The sequence below is a fragment of the Glycine max genome, chromosome 3, assembly GCF_000004515.6.
Source record: "Glycine max cultivar Williams 82 chromosome 3, Glycine_max_v4.0, whole genome shotgun sequence".
Classification (NCBI taxonomy): Eukaryota; Viridiplantae; Streptophyta; class Magnoliopsida; order Fabales; family Fabaceae; genus Glycine; species Glycine max.
Window position 1 is genome coordinate 876483 of NC_016090.4, and position 19635 is coordinate 896117.

The following is a 19635-nucleotide window of genomic DNA, read 5'->3' on the forward strand; positions in this document are numbered from 1 at the left end:
TACCTAAATACATTCAACCAAAGGGTTAATATCAAATGCCATAAGTCGAAAATTAGGCTTGACAATTTAGCTTGAACATGACGATTTGATTCAATATTATGAAAGTGGCTATGATTTTCAAAAGACAATAACAAAGCAACCTTTTATTATTATTATTATTATTATTATGGTTTGCTTTTAAGGCTTCTTTACTATGATACACAAAATTCGAATTTCAAAACTCTGTAATCATGATCATCGCAAATAATAGTTAGCGAGAAGGTAATTGCGGTAAAAAAATTAGTAAAGTGATACGATCAGAAGTAGATTTCTACTTTGATTTATTTTAATTTGCATAAATAAATTATTATCTTCTTTGATTCACACAGAAGTAAATTTCTTTTGAGTTTTGTCCAAAAAAGCTTCACGAGAGAGAAAGAGAGGTTGGTCCTATGCACTTTAGGAAAATATAAACGAAAACGTTTTATATAATAATGTAATGTTAAAAAAGTATAATCACATATTAAATCGTTAAATTACGTGTACGTACGGTGTTTTGTGAAAATGCAAAACAACTAAACTAAATAATACTTGAAAGTTAATTTCATTGAGGAAGAATTATTTTAAAGAAAAAAAAAACAAACTAAATATAAATTATACTTGAAATTTGTAATTTTAAAAATCTCAAAAATTTATATAATTATATTTTACTGATATTTTTTATATCATGTAATATTTAAATATTTATTAAATAAAATAAGAAAAAAAAATTTAATTGAATAATTAAGTATTAAAAATGAATATTCATTCGATTTAATTTATTAGAAGAATTAATAATTTCTCATAATTGGGAATTTTAACATTTAAATATATCTATGCGTATTGCTTCTTTGATTTATAATGAAATGAGTTAAGTTGCCTTCTGTAAAAATAAAAATAAAACATTTAAATAGATCTAGGTAAAACTATTTTCTGAAAATTGGTTTAAAAAAAAAAACTAATCAATACAGATTAACTGCTAGATATCGTATTACTGTTAGCTAGAATAATTATCTAAAAAAAACCTAGAATAACTTGGCCTTGCTCTTTTTTTTTTTTTTTTTTACTTAACTAGGCCTTGCACTTAATCTCTTAATTAAATTATCAAGTCGTTAAATTTTTGAAAAATAATGTGTAAATGTGTCGTATTATGTTTTGTAAGTTACTACTAAACAATTAATCAGATATAAGTCTGTTTAATAAATTTTAAAACATTTTATAATCTATTGTCTCTATATAAAAATATTTTTTTATTTAATTATTTTAATAAAAAAAACTAAATTAATGAATTTTTTATATTTTAATATATTCGTCAATTCTAAATGATCATTAATATGTTGGCTACATTGGCGGATACAAAAATCTTTCTTAGTGGAAAAAAATAGGTTTAATTATTATATTTGTCATCTAATTTATTTTTTAAGTTTAATTTGATTTTTTATTTTTAAAAGGTTTAATTTGATATTTTAATCTATTTATTCAATTTGGTTTCTTTATTTTTTAATTAAGTCCTTCATTTTTTAAAATGAATTCAATTTGATTTCATTTAAAATTAAATTTGGTCTTATTATTTGATTTATTTTCTATTTTGACCCTTTAATTTATTTGTGTGGTTCAATTTAGTTCTCTTATTATTAAAATTTTTTAATTAGGTTCTATAATTTTTAAAAACGATTCAATTAGGTTCTTAATTTTACTTTTAAACAATTTAATTAGATACTTTATTTTTAAAATATGTTTAATATGGTTCTATTTTTCTTCTAATTGCTTTATAACAATTTAAAAATACAACAAATTTGATTATATTGGTACATGAGATTTTCACTTCATATGGCTCCTCGTTCAATCCTTTTGAAGTCATTGGATTTGTTTTCTAGTACAGTTCCAGAATCTCTCCCCTCCTTCTATTCCATTCCGAAGAGTAACTAGGACTAATTCGGTCACGTTTTCATGTTCCAATTGAACACTTTCCTTTTTTATTATTCTCAAAAAAAGAATATTTTTCTTTCTTTTTACCAAACATATGTGGATCCAATCTGTAAAAATAAAAAGACTTAATTGAATTATTTTTAAAAATTACAAGACCTAGTTGAATATTTTAATAATAATAGAGTTAATTATATCCAAAAAATAAATTAGATGATCAAAATTATAAATAAAGTTTTTTTTAAATAGTCAAAGATGATCGAGGGAAGAAAAATAGAACCAAATTGAATTTATTTTAAAAAGAATAAAGGATCTAATTGAATATTTTAAAATAAAAAAGTCAAATTAAACCTAATAAACAAATTCATAAGATCAAATTCAATTTTTTAAAAATAAGAGAATCAAATTGAATTCAAATATAAATTAAAGGACCAAATTAAAAAAAAGTAATTAAACCTAAAAATTAAAAGAATAAAGTAGTAAAATTAATATAATGTATTTTTCATTTTTTATATATTTTTTTATTTATTTCTTATATATTTTATGAGGATAATACCTATTTTTTTATGGGGAGCAGAATAATAATTTATTATACAAGTATAAATAAGAAATATATTCTTGTAGGACCAATTGTCCAACACCTCAACATAAGGATCTGCCATTGGTTGGAAAAGTGTAAATCTTTCATCTATATATATACATGCATATCAGAGTTGATTCAGATTCACAGTTGGCGATAATAAACTTATTAAGTCAAGGGTGTGGAACTTTGCATTCCTATATATTGGACAGATCACTTGGAATCATGCATTAACGACATAAGTTAATTATCAAAGTTTATTCCTTTGCTCCTGATTTTATTTTTGCTGAATTGAGAGTGATTTAGCTCAAGTTGGGTTCCCTAGAGGTTTTTAGGCCCCTTTGTGATCATTCTTTCACAAAAAAAAAAAAATTGTAAATCTTTCATCTTTGAAAATATTAAAATAACATTTTTTAGAGGCAAAATATAAATTGAACATTACTCAATTCGGTTTCCTTTTCTAAAAAAACTGAAAATAAATTGCTTTCTTTTCATAGTGCCCATTCCAAAATGAGTGAACTGATCTATGCAGTGGATGACAATTGACAATTGAGAGTCAAAAGCAAAAATAGTGGACGACTATTTTACTATAGGATAATTTAGGTAACCATTGCATGTAGTAGGACGCATATGTAAATTTAATTTTTGTATATAATAATAAATTAATAAAGAAATCATTAGGAAAAGTTCGATTTTGATCAGAAGAATCCATGATGAACTTCAGTTTCTACCACACATTTATAATTTGTTATTTTTGATGAGGCGGTAAAATTAAAGAATAATACTATGAGTATTGTAATTACACAATAAAAATTGTGTGCATGTGCATTGATCTGTCTACACCATTATTCCTTTAGTTATTGGTATATGTGCTTTTATAACATAATAATTATTAGATTTTGTTTGAAATTAAAAATAAATTGCATAAATACATATACGTTATTTCTAAAGAATAAAATATTATATTTTTATTAATCAATTTTATTTATTATACTAAGATTTTTTAATATCTTAAAAGCTTAATTTATAATAAAAAAAAATGTTTCTATATCCTCTCTGCCAAAATTTTAACTATATATTCAAATTTAATAATCTATAATTAAAACTAATAAAAATAATTGGACAATCCAATTCTTACACTACTAAGTATATTTCTAATTGCTAAATCACATTATTAATAAAAATTTGATCAAAATTTCAAAGAAATTAATTAATAACATTATAAGAATGGTCAATCTTTATTAAACGAAATGGTCAATCTATTTTTTTAATTATGAACCCAAAAAAAAGGACAATGTACCCAAAAAAAATCTATTTTTTAATTAGTCAATCTTATTATTCAAAGAGTGAATTTGAAATAATTGACTGCAAAGGGTCAGAAATGTAAATCTTAGATTCTATATTTGGTAACGCAGAAAGATGATAAAAGAAAGTAAAAAAGTTTGAAATTCAAATTAAAAAAAATTACAAAAATATAGTTTTTGAATTTTATTTTTGAAAGTCAATTGCATCTATTCATTTTCTTTCTATTTTATTTCCAACTAAATTAAAAAAAAAATGCATATTGCTTTCCATATTTTCTTTTCTCTCATTTTTTAAACTTAACATACCATTAGAGTTGAAACTTGGAACCGTTATATCATGTTACACCGTTTCATTCTTATTTTATTTCAATACTATACAAATATAAATATATGAACACATGATATGATATGATTACATGTATCCGTTATTAATCACTTTCCTTGTCACTTGTAACGCCTAAAAAGCTCACGTTCCTGTTGAAAGTGGCGTACACGTTAATCCCTTGTCTCCTCTCTCTCTCTCTCATTTGCATTTGCATTTTGGTGGGACTTTGATGATGCTGTTTCAACTTTGAAGCACTGTAGCGTTGGAAAATATTTTCCAATACATTAAAATTTAAAGTAAATATTTGTTTTCTCAATATTTTTTTAAGATAAAAACTATTCCCTATTTATTTATTCCTATATTTTAGATGTTATAGTCTCTAGTCTTTTTATCTATTGTATTTAAAATTTGATATTATGTTTGTTACTAATTTGTTAGTTGATACTTGGACTGCATATTTGGTGGGTTTTTTTTACACACCTACAGCAAAATATCATTTGTCTATCTCTCCTTTAATATAAATTTAAAATTATATTACTACAATTATATGTTTTGCAGTATAAATATGATGTTCTTTGGTTCGAAATCTTTTTACCACAGTCAATTGGATTAATGAATTGTGGAAATGAGCACATGTATATTAATTTATTTTAATGGTGCATTTGGGATATTTTTTCTCTAAAGATAATGTATAATGTGCTTAAACCCAATCTTTTTTTAAACCCTCCTTTATTATTATATTTATTTTTGTATTAAGTATTTTTAAAAAAAAAATTTATATTGATTATATGTCAAATAATTCTCCAGCTTGGTTTCCTAGTTATTTTTCTAACATATAGAACCAAAGAAGAGAAAATAGACAAAAAAAAAATAACAAATTTTTTTCTTCCTTGACATTAACTACAAAAACTGTTGTGTGGACCCCTCTATCTAGCTATTCTCAACTGTCATGTACTATGACTATTCTTCGTGTCGCCCAACAACATTGTAAAAGTGTTACCCTCTCAATCAACTTTCACTTTTCTTCCCACAATCCTAACCTTCACCACCAATTCTCTCTCCTTACTTTCTTTCTTTCACTTTTTCCATGTATTCAATGCCTCCCCATATCAGAATTATGCCTCAACAAATCTTGGGACGGTGTTAGATTAGCATTTTCTTATCTTTGACAGCAAAAAAGAGATGCCCTTGAGCAAGAGTTCTGATTTTTTTTTTGTGGGAAAAATTTGCTACCAAGTGGCATTCCTCTCAAAGAGTGTGTGTGGTGTACGTGTTTGATAATTGATGGACAATTTTGCAATCTGGGTCTTTTGAGGGAATTATTATAAGTTGGTGGTGGAATTGAGAATTGAGAGAGTCATAAGTTTTGATTCTATTTTTATTTTGAATTTTGATGGTGTGACTTTTGTGGAGAGAAATATGTGTAGGTGTTTTATGTTACAGGTGGGTAAGGATTTAATGGAATTTGGATGCACCACATGCTGTTATGTTCAGTAGCTGAATTGTTGGAGGAGATAAATGTGCTATTTATTGCAGGCATGGATTCAGTTGGGCAGAAGTAATGAGTCTTGTTGCGTGAATTGGTGATTTTGAGAGTGCTAAGGATAAGCTTTTCTTGGTGCGGTGTGATTAATTATCAAACTTTTTTCATCACGTTTGATCATTGAATATGTTTTTTATTGGAAGAAGAAGGGGAGAATCAATGAGCTGTGATTCTTTGACTCGTTGTTGTCAATTGTAAAAGCTAAGGCCTTATAGAGTTATCTCAATTGGCCTTTTCTTTTTGGGGAAGAGCAGATAGATAACTGGGATTTTAAGCTTTCTCTGTGGAACTTCAGAATTGATATAGTTAAGGCCAGTGGGAACCAAGCATTGATGCCTTCCCCTCCAAAGGAGATTAAAACCACGTGAGCTTCACTCAATTGGGAAACTTGGAGGACTGAAACAGGAATTCCTAAATGCTTCCTGAGTGGACTCATCAGGCTGCATCTTTGTCTTTTGTTCCTTCGCCATATTGAGTCAAAAAGGCTCAGAATATGAGGTACTTGTTGGAACCAATCTCAATTTTTTGTGTGATTGTTCAGTTCTTGTAACATGACATAAATTGATAACCAATTTAGTTGCATAACATGCCAAATTGTTCGGCTCTTATATTTCCTAGTTATTTTCCTATGACTGTTCAGTTTTGTCTTTTGTGCCCCCAAGGAATTGATAATTTTGATGATCACTGCGTGGTTAAGTTTCATTCCTCTCAGCATACCAACAAGTAGTTGGTCTGAGCGGTATTGGACTCCATCCTCTTAAGCAAGGTGTTGGATTCGAGCTTTGTGGATGAAAAAAATCGTGGTTGGGAAGGGAGACCCCACTAAAGATGATCAACCAAGTTTCTTGGCAGAGATTAGTCATCAACAAAGCTGATGGATACTCTGCATCAATGTCATAAATACCAAAAAAAAACATCCTCTCAATATGTAACTAGGTTGTCTGCGCAAATTGATTTAACAAAATATGTTGGCATGAAGAGATTAGTTTGATGTGCATGTATCTAATGCATCATTTATCCCATTGTTAGTGTGTTGTATGCATGAACTAATAGCATGCTTGTTTTAACCTTGAACCAGTTCAAACGTCTGTTCAACTAAAAGCAATAAGAGACATACTTTTTCCATTGGGGTGCATTGAAAGTTGTGCTAACTCTAAATCAAATCACACACGAAGTGGTTTTGGGGGTATTAGAGTGAGTGAGTAATGATATATTGATACGTGTTTTGTTGACTTTTAATTGCATCTATTTACTTTGTTCATCTGTCAGGTTGGGCAATCTCACCTATGAAATCATTTGAATGATTGTGGCAAAGGAGGCCAAGACTATCTTAGCACCCTTTAAGGGGAAAAAAAGAAGAGGAAACAAGAAGGTCAATTGTACCCAATCATCATGACAAAGAAGTCCCAAAGACGCCCGGTGCAGTATGAGAAAGATAAATCAGGCTGCATGTGGGGTTTTATTAATATGTTTGATTTTCGCCATGGTCACTCTACAAGGAAGATGATTGCAGATAAGAGGCAAAGCAGCAAGCATGCTGTTGGTAAGAACTCTACTTAATATCTAGATTGGTACAGAATTGAGAATCATCCTCATGTGCATAAATGATAAATCTATAAGATATGTCCACCAAACACCTAAGACTTTCTATATGCTAAATGAATAACAAAATCACTATATACTGAATAATTGTGCAGGGGCTGATGTTTGCATGTCAAGCAATTTCCTGTAATGATTTGGATTTTAAATATTTCCTAATCATAAAAAAATATGTTTCTTCTGTCTAATGTATAATGATAATGATTGTGGAATACCTTGTGGTACAACTGCACTGGTTTCACAGAAAAATTAATAAAAATTATTGAATCTCATTTTCTTTTCTCACAGGTGTTGTGCATTCTAAGAACAAGTTTGAGATGTTGGGCAATTTGGATGAAGTTTGTCACGGCAGTTCTGTAAGTCTGTCCATCCATATGCTTATGCCACATTGCCAGTCTTGAATTTGAAACTTAAAACGTTTAATAAATTCTTGGTCATTGGTAAAATTCGGTTATCTGCTAAGAGGATGCCTGTGCATTTATTGATATTGATGTATCATGAATGTTTCAGGGCAATGGAGAGAGTAGAAGACCAACAGTAGCAACTGCTGCTAATAAGCCTAGTGTGAAGAAACTCATAGAAGAAGAGATGTTCATTGACCAGAATACAATGAAGGATACATATAGTGCCCAAATAGAATCAAAGGAATCCAGATTAAGGCGTGAAGTCCTTTTGAAGTTAGATACCAAAAGGAAGAAGAAATCTTACAGGAAAAACCGTGATAAGGAGGACACCAATGATTTAAATTTGGATAGTACCTTGAAATCTAAATTCACACATAATCAGCACTCAAGGAAGCAATTGAAAGATAATCTTGATCTGGATAAGATGATTGAAGACTTTTGTCATCTAAAAGATGCTTATTCCATGATGCATGGCAATGATGGAGAAGTAGAAGTTAATGCACAATCAAACCACAGGCAAGCTATTTCTGAAAATGCAAGAGATGCAATTTGTGAATTTGTGGATCAGATGATATTAAATGGCAAAGATCCAGCCGAAGCGAGAAAATTCCTTTGCTCCCATCAACTTATGGAAGTTCTCCAGCTTATAAGTTCGGATAAGGAATTGTTTCTTTCACTTCTACAAAACCCGAATTCACTTTTGTTGAAATGTGTTCAAGAGTTTAGGAATTCTCAGGGAACAAATGAAAAAGAATATGGTTGTGTCACTGGTTCCAACTTCTCAGAACAAGATCATGGCAACCTGGAACAGAATAGGGAGATAGTCAACCATAAAAAGCATAAGTTTTTCAGAAAAAAGGAGAAGTCTCAATCAAAAACATCAATAAATGAAAATGAGAATACTAATTCGTCAAGTAGAATTGTTATTCTGAAGCCTGGGCAGATAGGCTTGCAAAATTTTGAAACTAGAAACAACCTTGCCTCATACCAAGATACTCATGATTCTGTCAAATATAATGGTCCTTCTGTGAGAGGTAGTTCACATTTTTCTCTTGCAGAGATAAAAAAGAAGTTAAAGCATGCTATGGGAAAGGAGAGACATGCAAACCCTGGACACCCTGCTGCTGAAATTCAAAATAAGTGGCCTATCAGCAAAGCCATTGGTAAAGACAATGTTGGAATGAGATCTCCTAATAAAGACCACTTCTTCATTGAAAAAATTGCAAGACCTACCACTGGTGGTCTGAAAGGAGACAAGACTGGTACAGCTAAAGATTCTGAATTGATTGTGGAACATGAAAATGGTACTTATCCAAAACAAAGGGTTTCTAACTTGTACATTGAGGCTAAGAAACATTTGTCTGAGATTGTAGGTAATGGAGATGAGAAAATAGACTTGTCAAGTAGGAATATTTCCAGAACCCTTGGGAAAATACTATCTCTTCCTGAGTACAACTTTTCCCCCCTTAGCAGTCCTGGAAGGGATTGGGAGCACCATTTTGTGACTGCACAGACAAGATTTTCTTCCTCAGATAAAATTTGGGAGGCTAATAAGGATAATGTGTCTTCCAAACAAGGAACCTTTGTTGGTGATTTGGATCAGGAAATGGACAATTCAGGGAAGCAGTCAAGCATTTGTGATGAAAGATCTGATAATAAAGTACAAGAAATTAAGTCAGAAGACATTAGTCATGTTGATAAAGCAAAAAAATTTAGTCCTGTTAGAGATGAGATAGTTACTGAAGGTATCATGTCTAAAATATATGATTTAAGTAATAGATTCTATGATAGATTATGGTGTATGTTTATTTACATATTCTGTTGCTTATCATTTTCTTGATTTCTGTGCAGGTGATGTAGAATCTGCAAAAGAGGTGAGTGTTTTGGAATCTTCCTCAGAACCAGTTGACCTCAGTGCAGGAAAGGAGGACCAAAACTATGGTATCTCAGAAACTTCTGATTGTGCAAGATGTTCCCAAAGTTCAAAGCAGGTAGTATTTCTATCTGCATTATAATTTCACATAAATCAATGATTTGGGATAAATTGATTATTATGCCAGACATATATGTTAAGGACTAGTTATGATTTGTTTAGCAGTGTACTCTTATGGCTTCTTTGGAAAAGTGACCCCTTAACTAATTCAAAACTATCATTTGTTCTATCTATAGGATGTAACAGAAGTAAACAAACCAACAACATCTCCACTGTCATCCCCCCCACACTCTTCCACCACTAAAAAAATTGAAGAGCTAGAAAGTGTTACAGAGGAACCTGGTCGACCAAGTCCTGTATCTGTTCTTGACACACCGTTCTCAGAGGATGATATCAATCCTGGCTACTCCAGATTTCAACCTGGTAAGAATTCCTGCACTAAAGCCATCAATGCTATCTAACAGTGTTCCTAAACAGTTAAACTCTCTTTCTAAAAGCTAGATCTTTAAAAACTTGTTTCCAATGGTTTTACTGCCTCTAACTGTTTACTAAACACAGACATAAAGTATAGAGTTCTGCTTGCTGGTTAGTGGGGAGCTCTAAATCATACTTATCCTGAAATTCCTCTAGAAATTAATAGTTTCAACTTATTTGTTCAGTTTCATATTATTATCCTTTTTTTTCCTTGGAGATACTAAATGTTAGAATTATATTGAGGGACCAATCAGCATAAAATGTAGCAATGTAACATACCTTTTTGTTTGCCATATTAATTTTAATTTGACATCGCATTCATTCATGATTTTCAGTTGAAGTACCAGCACGGCTGCTGCTATTTGAAGAACAATATTGTTCTCCTTTGAATCAAATCAATAGAGACAAATATTGTCTGAAAGAAAATGAATGGATATATGATTGCATCAAAGCAGTCCTGCAAGCCTCTGGATTGACTGCAGATCAATTGCTGATGAAATGTCTTTCCTCAGACAAGATACTAGATCCTTCCTTGTTTGATCAGGTAATAGAGTTCTTACCAAACCAGCTTTGCCATGATCTGAAGCTCATCAATGACTGCATCAATGACGTTCTCATGGAGGTTTGTCGGAATTACTTCGGGGTCTCACCTTGCGTGTCATTCAAAAATCCTAGCATAAGGCTTAGTCCAAATATGAAGAAGGTTGTTCTCATGGTCTGGGAAGGAGTGTGCTGGCATTTCCTTCCCTTGCCCCCACCACGTACCTTGGACAAAATTATTAAAAAAGACATGGATAAAAATGGGGCATGGTTGGACCATAGTCTTGAAGCTGAAACAATTGGTTTTGAAATGGGAGAAGCGATCCTCACAGAACTGATGGAAGATACAATACTTAGCTGTGTAAGCAACAGTCCAGAAAGTGAATGTTCTCAGCTTCAATTTGAATATAAGGCCAATGACAACAGCTAAAATGTGTAAAAAGACAACACACTACTTTTTGTTCATTATCACCTCTTAAATTCCTTTATGAGAGGTGGAAGAGAAGTAAATAATACTGGGGACTTGTAGGCTTTTTTTAAAAGCATATATGGTAGCATAACATTTCTCTTTGGTCATGCCTGACTTCTCCAGTGTTAAATAGTTTCATGGTGACTGAGGATACTCAAATAAGGGACCACAAGTCACAATAAGTAAATAAGAAGCCAGTTGCAACTGCTTCTTGCTAAAGTACAAATGATGCTTGTCTTGTTTACAATGACAAAAGTTTAACATTTTTATTTTGTGTGTGCTTCACTTCACCCACTAAGGGCCAATGGTATTTAGTTGTAGATTTTGTAGAGTTTGACATGCTGATCATATATATTAGCAGGTGTGTTTGATATCAATCATATCATTATCATCCTTACTTTGTATACTTGTTTGTTTTTTTTGGCTAAGCTATATATTGTATGTAATAGAAAATAATAGTGTGAACTCAGCATATTGGAGTTTTCAAGGGAAGAAGAAAGAAGAGACATGAAACCGTGACAGTAGCGTCTTAGGAAACTGCAAAGTGCTTTGTTTGAAGCTAAAGAACATGTGAACAAATTTTCATTGCTTGATACATTTTGTAAGCTTTTAATTAGTAGTTCGGTTGGTAATAACTAGTATATCACATTTTAGTTTCTATTTTTCTTATAAAAAGCTGACACTTACACATGAAATCTCATTTCTTTAGAAATATATTATGAGTTATGAATTAATATTCAATGCGGAATTGCTGGTACCTCATACGGATTAGCTGTTAATCCCGTAAATTGCTGGTACCTCATACGGATTAGCTGTTAATCCGTAAATTTAAAATTAATTATCCAAGTAAGAGTCGAATATGTGGCTTTCAGGTTATTAGCACGACATTCTAATTTTATGTTATAAAATAAATAATGTTGTTATATATAACACTAAAAATTTATAATGTATATTTAATGCACATGTAAATTTAAATAATAAATTTTGTGACAATTAATTTTGATATAACTCATACGAATTATTTAATATGATATTTTTTTATAAATAAAAAAATATTTACTATTAAAATTTTTTTAAAAAAAAAACACTTACGGATCACGTAATCCATATGAGTTATATGGATTACGTAATCTGTAAAAACAAAAAACACTTAAGGGTATTTTTGAAATTTTCTTTTAATGTTGGGTGCACAAATAATATTCCTGGTGCACCTAGCAAAGCCCTGATAAAAGAGGAATATTAAGCTTAACAGGCCCAAGCCTAAGCTACAGTGTCCTGTATGATTGGTTAGTGATCAAAGTGCAGAGAGAGCCTATGAGGCTATTCCCATGTAAAATTAGTATGAATGAAGCACAATACAATTATTCAAAAATATTTCTTTTTCTTGTTATGAGGAGTCCTACCTTAAATAAAACCTACACGATTTACACATGAATATGTCCAGGGTATATATGCTTCATATTTTGACTTTTCAAGGTATTCAATTCATTCTTTTTCAATCACTTGCTTATGAAAAGAACTCAAAATAAAAATGTTAATATATTAGAGATCCATTATAACATAATTTTGTTAGGGACTAAAAACAAAAATCAATCATTTATTAATAACTTCAAATATATTTAAGTCTTAAAATTATATTACATTTGAAAGATGTAGGAAGAAAATAATCAAAGATTGAAATTAATACATTTGAAAATTATGCAATCAATCGTATAAGTACCAAACAAGATTACAAATTATAATGTTTTTTATCTTTTTATATTAAATCAAAATTAACTACACATTTATAAATAAATAAATAAAAACAGTTTTAGGTTTAAGATATACATAATTAAGTTTTTGGATACCAATGTTGCAACATTCATAATATTTAATTGAGATGTTCAACAAGTTATGGACCTAATACTTCTAAAATCTAACATTCAAAATAGAAACATACTAAACTATTTCATAACTAATGGAATTACACTTTTATTTTATAAATCAAGCTTACAACAGCCAACTAGAAAGAAAGATTATATACCAAATTATCAAATCAAATATCAAATAGTATATACATTAGCAACCAACAAATAATATGCGGTATGGTCTCAGTCTAAGTGAAAAGTACGTGGCCTAAGTCTGGCCTGCTTCCCTATCAAAGGTTTTTATTAAAGACCTAAGACTGACTTACAAGTCTAATTAAGAGCTTATTTTGTTATAATTTAACATCAAGATAAAGGTAAAAATATATATATTGAGCTTTATAAAAATCAAATTTATTTTGTTTGTACGTTAAACCTTTTTAAGGTTTAAAGGTTTAATATAACATTCATGATAATTTATATAAAAAAATTCCAAAATAAGACTTTTAAATGAGACACAAATTTATCTTTAATAAAGTTAAATATAAGTTTTGGTTTGACTTTTACATAGATCAACATGTTTAAAAAGATAAAATAAATGTAAGATTTAATAATAATAATAATAAAAGTTTATTTATATTTTTAAGGCTTAAATATGTTTGAGATCCTTAATATATATCCGATTTTTGTTGAGTACTTGATACATTTTTTCGTTGTTCCAAATCCCTAATATATTAAAAGTCTTGTTCTGAATCTCTACCTTCACTTAAGTGATGATATGACATATTCTTAACGATTCTTTTAATATATATCAATCATTGAGATGATATCACGTTATCACTTAATTGATAACAAAAATCCAGAACAAATTTTAAATATATCAAGGACCCATCACGACAAAAACATTTATTAGAAATTCAAAATAAAAATTGGATATTTATCAAGAACCTAAAAATTATGTAAGCTTATTTTTAATATAGGCACACATGTTAGGCCTAAAAGGCTTTTTAAATTGTCTAGGGCTTAGCTTTTTTAAGTAAATAAGCTTTAATAAAAGCTATGGCCTAATTTATATCATGAAAAAATTTGGTATGACCTAAGCCTAATATAGATTAGGTCATAGTCTATGTCAAACATTTTGACCTATTTCCACCTCTATTCAACCAAACCCATCTTCCCTATGTACACTTCCATCCAAAAACCTCTCCTTTCAAAGTTATTCCTTCTTGGATCTATGGCGGTGTGGATCCAGAATTCCAACCACAGGAGTGTCGAAGCTCCACCAAGAGAAAGTGGTGGGTGACCCCACACAACACCACCATGCCTCCAATGTTGAGGGACACCACGCCAACAACGATGATGAGGATGTCAGAGTTGGCATACCCCAACATAGATGCTAACGACAAGCACATGCCAATGACAATCGCCACCATGTGCATGTCATTGTCGTTGAAGTCTCACGACAAATAATATTATGTAATCTCATTCATCTTTCAATTCGTAGCCTCGTCTCATTGAAGAAATGCCACATCCCAATGAATTTTTGGTTACATGAGATCGTCAAAAATCAGTTTCATGGAGAGGCAAAGGAACTCACAAGCATGTGATCTGCAGAGTACAAGCATGTTGACCTTAGAGAACAAGGAATTTGAAATAAAGGATTAAAATATTGAATAATTCTTAAAATCCTAAAATATCCAATCGGGAAAATTTTACCAAGTAATGAAATGCCTTAAAAAATTACATTCTCTTTGTTAAATGCTTTATCCAAACACATGGTTGATGAATTTTAGAAATAAGCACATTAGAATATGAGATTTAAATTGGAGTTTAATGTCTATGCATTGATGTGTAAAATAATTTACACCATCATCCAATCACAAATCACCGTTTGAATTACTTTAAGATAATTATTTTAAAAGTCAACAACCTTATCATACATGATGAGTTGTGATTAGATGGCCGGAAAACTTTTTACATTCTCAATGCATAACAGTTTTTTCTCTTAAAACAAAGGGCACATTGTGATGCTACTAAAATTCTTGTTGGAATCAAAGAGAAATGAATATAACCGTTCCATTCTGTTCTGTTCATAGTCCACATGCAAACACGACCTAAGAATCCTTCAAAATTGAATCACTCCACCAATAGAAGTAAGATTGTGTACACATTTTAAGTAAGCTAAAGAGAAATGGGAAAACCCCGAAATGATCTTTCGGCCTTGAAGAGAGCGTCAAGAATGTCTGTCAACTTCATCTTTCACCCAAATGTAAAGGCAAAACTCCAACTAAGTCTATACTACAGATAGAAAGTGAAATGAACACTCACAAGTACACCATCGATGATAATATATTCAGGCTTAGCTGGGGTATAAGCATGACCAAAAGATTGAGTGAGCTTAAAAGGAAGCTACTTGGCCTTCTTGAGAAGATTAGAGGTTCGAAACTCTGCATCATCTCTGATGAAACTCCACCAAATGTAAGTTAGAGGAATGGTGGTGACATGCCAAAGAGCATGTGCATCAAAAAGTTCTTCATATGGAGGGAAATCATAGATTTCTAGGAGCATTGCAAGGCCACCAGAAATAACAACGAGCCAGAGCTTCCAACGTGAAGGATGGTTACTAACACCAGCCCAAACTGCCCACATGGAAAGTTGTGCCATGGCCATCACTACGCAAACTATCATATTCCATCCTACACAGTTAGATGGAGTGTTATCAAAATCCGCAAGCACAAGAGGAGAAAGAGGAATGAATAAGAGAAATGACAGACATAATGAAGAAAATTACAAGTTAAAACTTATGTTTCTCTCAGAAGCACATAAAATCCCTCGCATTAGGATACTTGCTGTAAAACCATAACTTCAATTTTGTTAAAGATGGTAGCTATTCAAGCCAAATCCAATCTTTGCACCCCTCATAAGTAAGACTCACTGCCACAGCTTAAGCCGAAAGAGTGGGTTGGAAGAAAAACAATAAGTTAACAATCTTGTGATTGAAGAAGAAGCCACATAGATGAATAGCATACATAATTAATGGACAGCTCAAGGTAAGTTTTTTGTCAAGCAGAGTTGTTCCTACATTGTGATTGAAGAAGAAGCCACATAGATGAATAGCATACATAATTAATGGACAGCTCAAGGTAAGTTTTTTGTCAAGCAGAGTTGTTCCTACAATCAACTCTCAGTCTTGGCAATAATAATATAAAGATTACATGACAGGACATACCATAATCTAGTAAATAGAAGTTGATGTACATTACGTGGGTGGTCACAAAAGCAATCAATGGAGCAGCAACCATGACTCTGGTAGCCTCATCCCTAATACTGAATGTTCGTAAGATGGCTAAAATGAGGGAGTACCCAAGGAGAACGACTGCAGATGAATAGTCTAGTTTCTCTGTTATATCAACATCTCTGCAGTACAAAACAATGAAATTTAAGCTTTAGAAGAAAAGGACAAAGAACTTGAGATAAAAGGAAAGTTTTAAGATACATAAATTGCAATATTCGACAAGTAATTGAAACATGCTTTGTTTCTTTCTCACAGTTTAAGTGGGATTTTAAAACAAGATTGAGGTTGAAAACAATTGGAGAATTAACATAATTCAGAACAATATCAGAATTAGTTTATTAAAACCAATTATATTACGGACTACACAAAATGAAGTTTATAAAGGCTTTCATTTTCAAGGAAAAATGCCTTCACAGATGTTAATGTGTCTTAGAAAGGGGAAGTATTAGGAATAATCATATACTAAAACTTAACATAAGAAACAGTTTATGGATTAACATGTCATATGCATATATTGTTATTCAATTTGTGTCACATCTTTTGCCAGGGGATTCAGACTTAAATATAAGAACTAATTAGCATCACTACAGTAAGAAATACCAATGACAGCATAACTGACCCCACCTTAAATCAATCATTCTTTAGAATCAGTGCAAAATACTGAAAATACAGGCATAAATAACTTACCGACTGTGGAAAACAGCACTCCAGAACCAGGAGTTCAGTGATAAAAGCCCATACATATGCCACAAACCAGCATACTCATAATATGCCTTCTTTCCATCTTTTAGAGGCAATTTATAGTATATAAGAATGAAAAAGGAGACCCAACCATGAAAATGCATTGCGAGATTGAGAGCTGAGAAAGCCACAGAAGCGGGCTCCTGATTAAAAGGATCCATGATAGTTCATTAAACAAAGGGATTTAAGATCATTGGATGCCAACTCAAAATGAAAAACATAAGGATACAGCTTGTTTGCTATCATACCTGCATCCCATATATACGCCTGAATGGCCATTTTCCATGATATTTGACAGGTCCAAGGTTATGTGACTCCCTTTCTTTCTCTCTATCAAGCATGCAGTAGTACCGGCAGTCACTTTGACAATCCCATTTTTTCCATTGTAAATAGAGTGGTTCTTGTTGCATATACCATGGGCGATCAATAAATTCTCCATCAGAAGAAAATTTACAGTTTGGAAAGCATCTTTGCGCAACGCATCCAGTTTCCTGACACTGTGTTATACAAACCCTGATTTCCAAATCAAACAAGAAATAAAAATAGATTGGAGAAATCCAACAACATAACTTAAATCATAGAGCAAATAGTAACTAAGAAAATTTGGATGCAATGAAGATTTCCTACATACTAAAATTAGCAAAACTGAAAAAAGGAACCAGAGGTAATAAATGATGGGCCAGTAGGATAGGCATCACTTTTAATGGTAGTATAGTATCTAAAGTTTAGTTCTTCATAGAACCCAGTGATGTCAATTAATCCAAGAGGCAAATCCTACCTGGTGATGAGGCCTGGGTGTTTATTGTTGATGTTGTTATATCGGAAACTACTATGTATGGGGATGTTTGGTGTGAGAAAATGCTTTCTGTTTTGGCTTAGGGTCGTATAAGATTTTGTTTTCACTATTTTCAGTACAAACTTGGAAAACAGGTGTTCCAGGATAAATATCAACTTCTACTTGATAAGCCGACGTTGCCTCTCCGAGACAATATCGACTCAAGGACAATTCTACTTGATAAGCCGACGTTGCCTCTCTGAGGCAACATCGACTCAAGGACAATTGTTATGGGGTAAATATCAACTCCACATGTCACAAACACGTGGCTCACAGCCTAATACATGACGAACGACTTGAAGATTATAAACAAAAATTAAAGACAGAAAACATTTTCCTCCCAATCCAAACAGCTCCTAACATTCCTTGTAAGACTCCCAAGTCCCAACATTAGCAGTAGTTATGCACTTTCAAAATATATCAAAAAAGTAAAGATGGAGCTAAGTAGTAAGCACCTATAGCGCGGATCAGCATCACCAGCACTTGCATCAATTACCTCCACAGAACAATAAAGCACCAAAAGGAAAGCACACACCCAACCATCTAGCATCTACATCAGCAAAATTAAATTATGCAGATGCTACCAAAGTGGAAATGGTAAACAAAAGAAAGAACAAATATTTACAGAAAAAATCTAAGATGTAGAGAGAGAGAGAGAGAATAAGATCTTCAAATATCGTCGAAATGAAACCTTCAACATTGTGACAGATCGGAATTTCAAAAAATAAAGAGTAGAAGAAATAGCTCAAGCAGCCAAAATTGCATCTACGCAGAATTTGCAGATACATTTAATAATAATAATAATAATAAATGGTAGCAGATTGAGCTCTAGTGGAAGATGAAAGAGGGTATAAAAGAAAAAGAAAAAAACTTTGTACCGTTTACGGCGTGGCGCGGCGGCGCGAGACCGAGACTCTGTTGGGTCCGTGAGTGAAAACTGAAAACTACCGAATTCAATTGGCAAAATTTGACCCTTGATATAAATAATCTTTAGAATCTCAATTTAGGAAAGTAACAACCTATTTTATTGGGAACATTGTTTTTCTTCTTATTTTCTTGCCGAATGTTTTTTCTCACAAACAATACATTTATCAAGATTTCATACTTTTCTCTGTACAAGATACAATTGTCCATGCAAACATTTATCTTTTAGTAACATAATCAAATCTAAGATACAATCGTCAATTTAGTAGTGAATTGAATGAAGTATTGTAACATTCATAAAGATAGCTTGGAATATTTTTTACAACCAAGATATACTTTAGGTTCAACATCATTCAATAAATAGTGATAATCAATATATCTATTCAGTAATATGTTAAGTGTCAATTATCGATACTTAAAAACACTTTCTATATTTCTCGATGAGCTTGTGTAAGTATTTGTTATAATCAATATAATTTTTTATAATCAAAATTATCTTTATTTCATAATGTAACTCAAAAAAATTTAATCGATACAAAATAAACTAAGAGTTAGAAACCAATGACATTATGCATGTCTCTAGCGTGTGATGATGATGCCACAAGTTGAATCATTAATATCAATATCATAATAACTAATAAATTATCTAGTAAGCTAACATAAATTAATGACCTTTATACCAAGTTTTTTTGAAGTATAATCTGATGCGTATATGAAAAAAGAAATACTCAACAAGTCACACTTGGAGAGATAATTGAGCTTGGGCAAGGATATTTGTTAGTGTCTAAGGATGTATTACAATTCTTCTAACATCTTTATTCATAGAGTACATAAGTAATAATTTTTTATCCATAGACATTTTTTCAATTATCTTGTTTGAA

At 31.2% G+C, this 19635-nt stretch overlaps 2 protein-coding genes across 8 annotated transcripts; one reads left to right on the plus strand and one right to left on the minus strand.

The window, feature by feature from the left end:
- Nucleotides 1–5140: 5140 nt before the first annotated feature.
- LOC100780609 (uncharacterized) lies at nucleotides 5141–11222 on the plus strand. 2 transcript variants are annotated; one of them, XM_041014311.1, is made up of 8 exons: nucleotides 5141–6194; nucleotides 6359–6632; nucleotides 6966–7239; nucleotides 7584–7651; nucleotides 7806–9444; nucleotides 9551–9690; nucleotides 9869–10055; nucleotides 10442–11222. In XM_041014311.1, exons 3-8 carry the CDS (start codon nucleotides 7089–7091, stop codon nucleotides 11074–11076), a joined length of 2820 nt encoding a protein of 939 aa, XP_040870245.1. In that variant the 5' UTR covers nucleotides 5141–6194; nucleotides 6359–6632; nucleotides 6966–7088; the 3' UTR covers nucleotides 11077–11222. The 2 variants fall into 2 exon arrangements, with proteins under 2 accessions (XP_040870245.1, XP_003521883.1); XM_003521835.5 differs by lacking the exon at nucleotides 6359–6632.
- A 2630-nt stretch (nucleotides 11223–13852) lies between these two features.
- Nucleotides 13853–18984, minus strand: LOC100781150 (post-GPI attachment to proteins factor 3). 6 transcript variants are annotated; one of them, XR_005890854.1, is made up of 7 exons: nucleotides 18522–18669; nucleotides 18286–18380; nucleotides 17244–17508; nucleotides 16942–17138; nucleotides 16189–16376; nucleotides 15288–15655; nucleotides 13853–14567 (listed from the first exon to the last, which is right to left on the minus strand). XR_005890854.1 is itself a non-coding variant. In XM_003521836.5 (6 exons), the coding sequence occupies exons 2-6, from the start codon at nucleotides 18378–18380 to the stop codon at nucleotides 15369–15371; spliced, it is 1032 nt and encodes a 343-aa protein (XP_003521884.1). In that variant the 5' UTR covers nucleotides 18709–18984; the 3' UTR covers nucleotides 15075–15368. The 6 variants fall into 6 exon arrangements, 3 of the variants coding, with proteins under 3 accessions (XP_003521884.1, XP_014628900.1, XP_006576320.1); XR_005890855.1 differs by lacking the exon at nucleotides 13853–14567 and adding an exon at nucleotides 15751–15893 and having other exon boundaries at nucleotides 15513–15655; nucleotides 18522–18670; XR_001387351.2 differs by lacking the exon at nucleotides 13853–14567 and adding an exon at nucleotides 15751–15902 and having other exon boundaries at nucleotides 15513–15655; nucleotides 18522–18670.
- Between the last annotated feature and the right edge of the window lie 651 nt (nucleotides 18985–19635).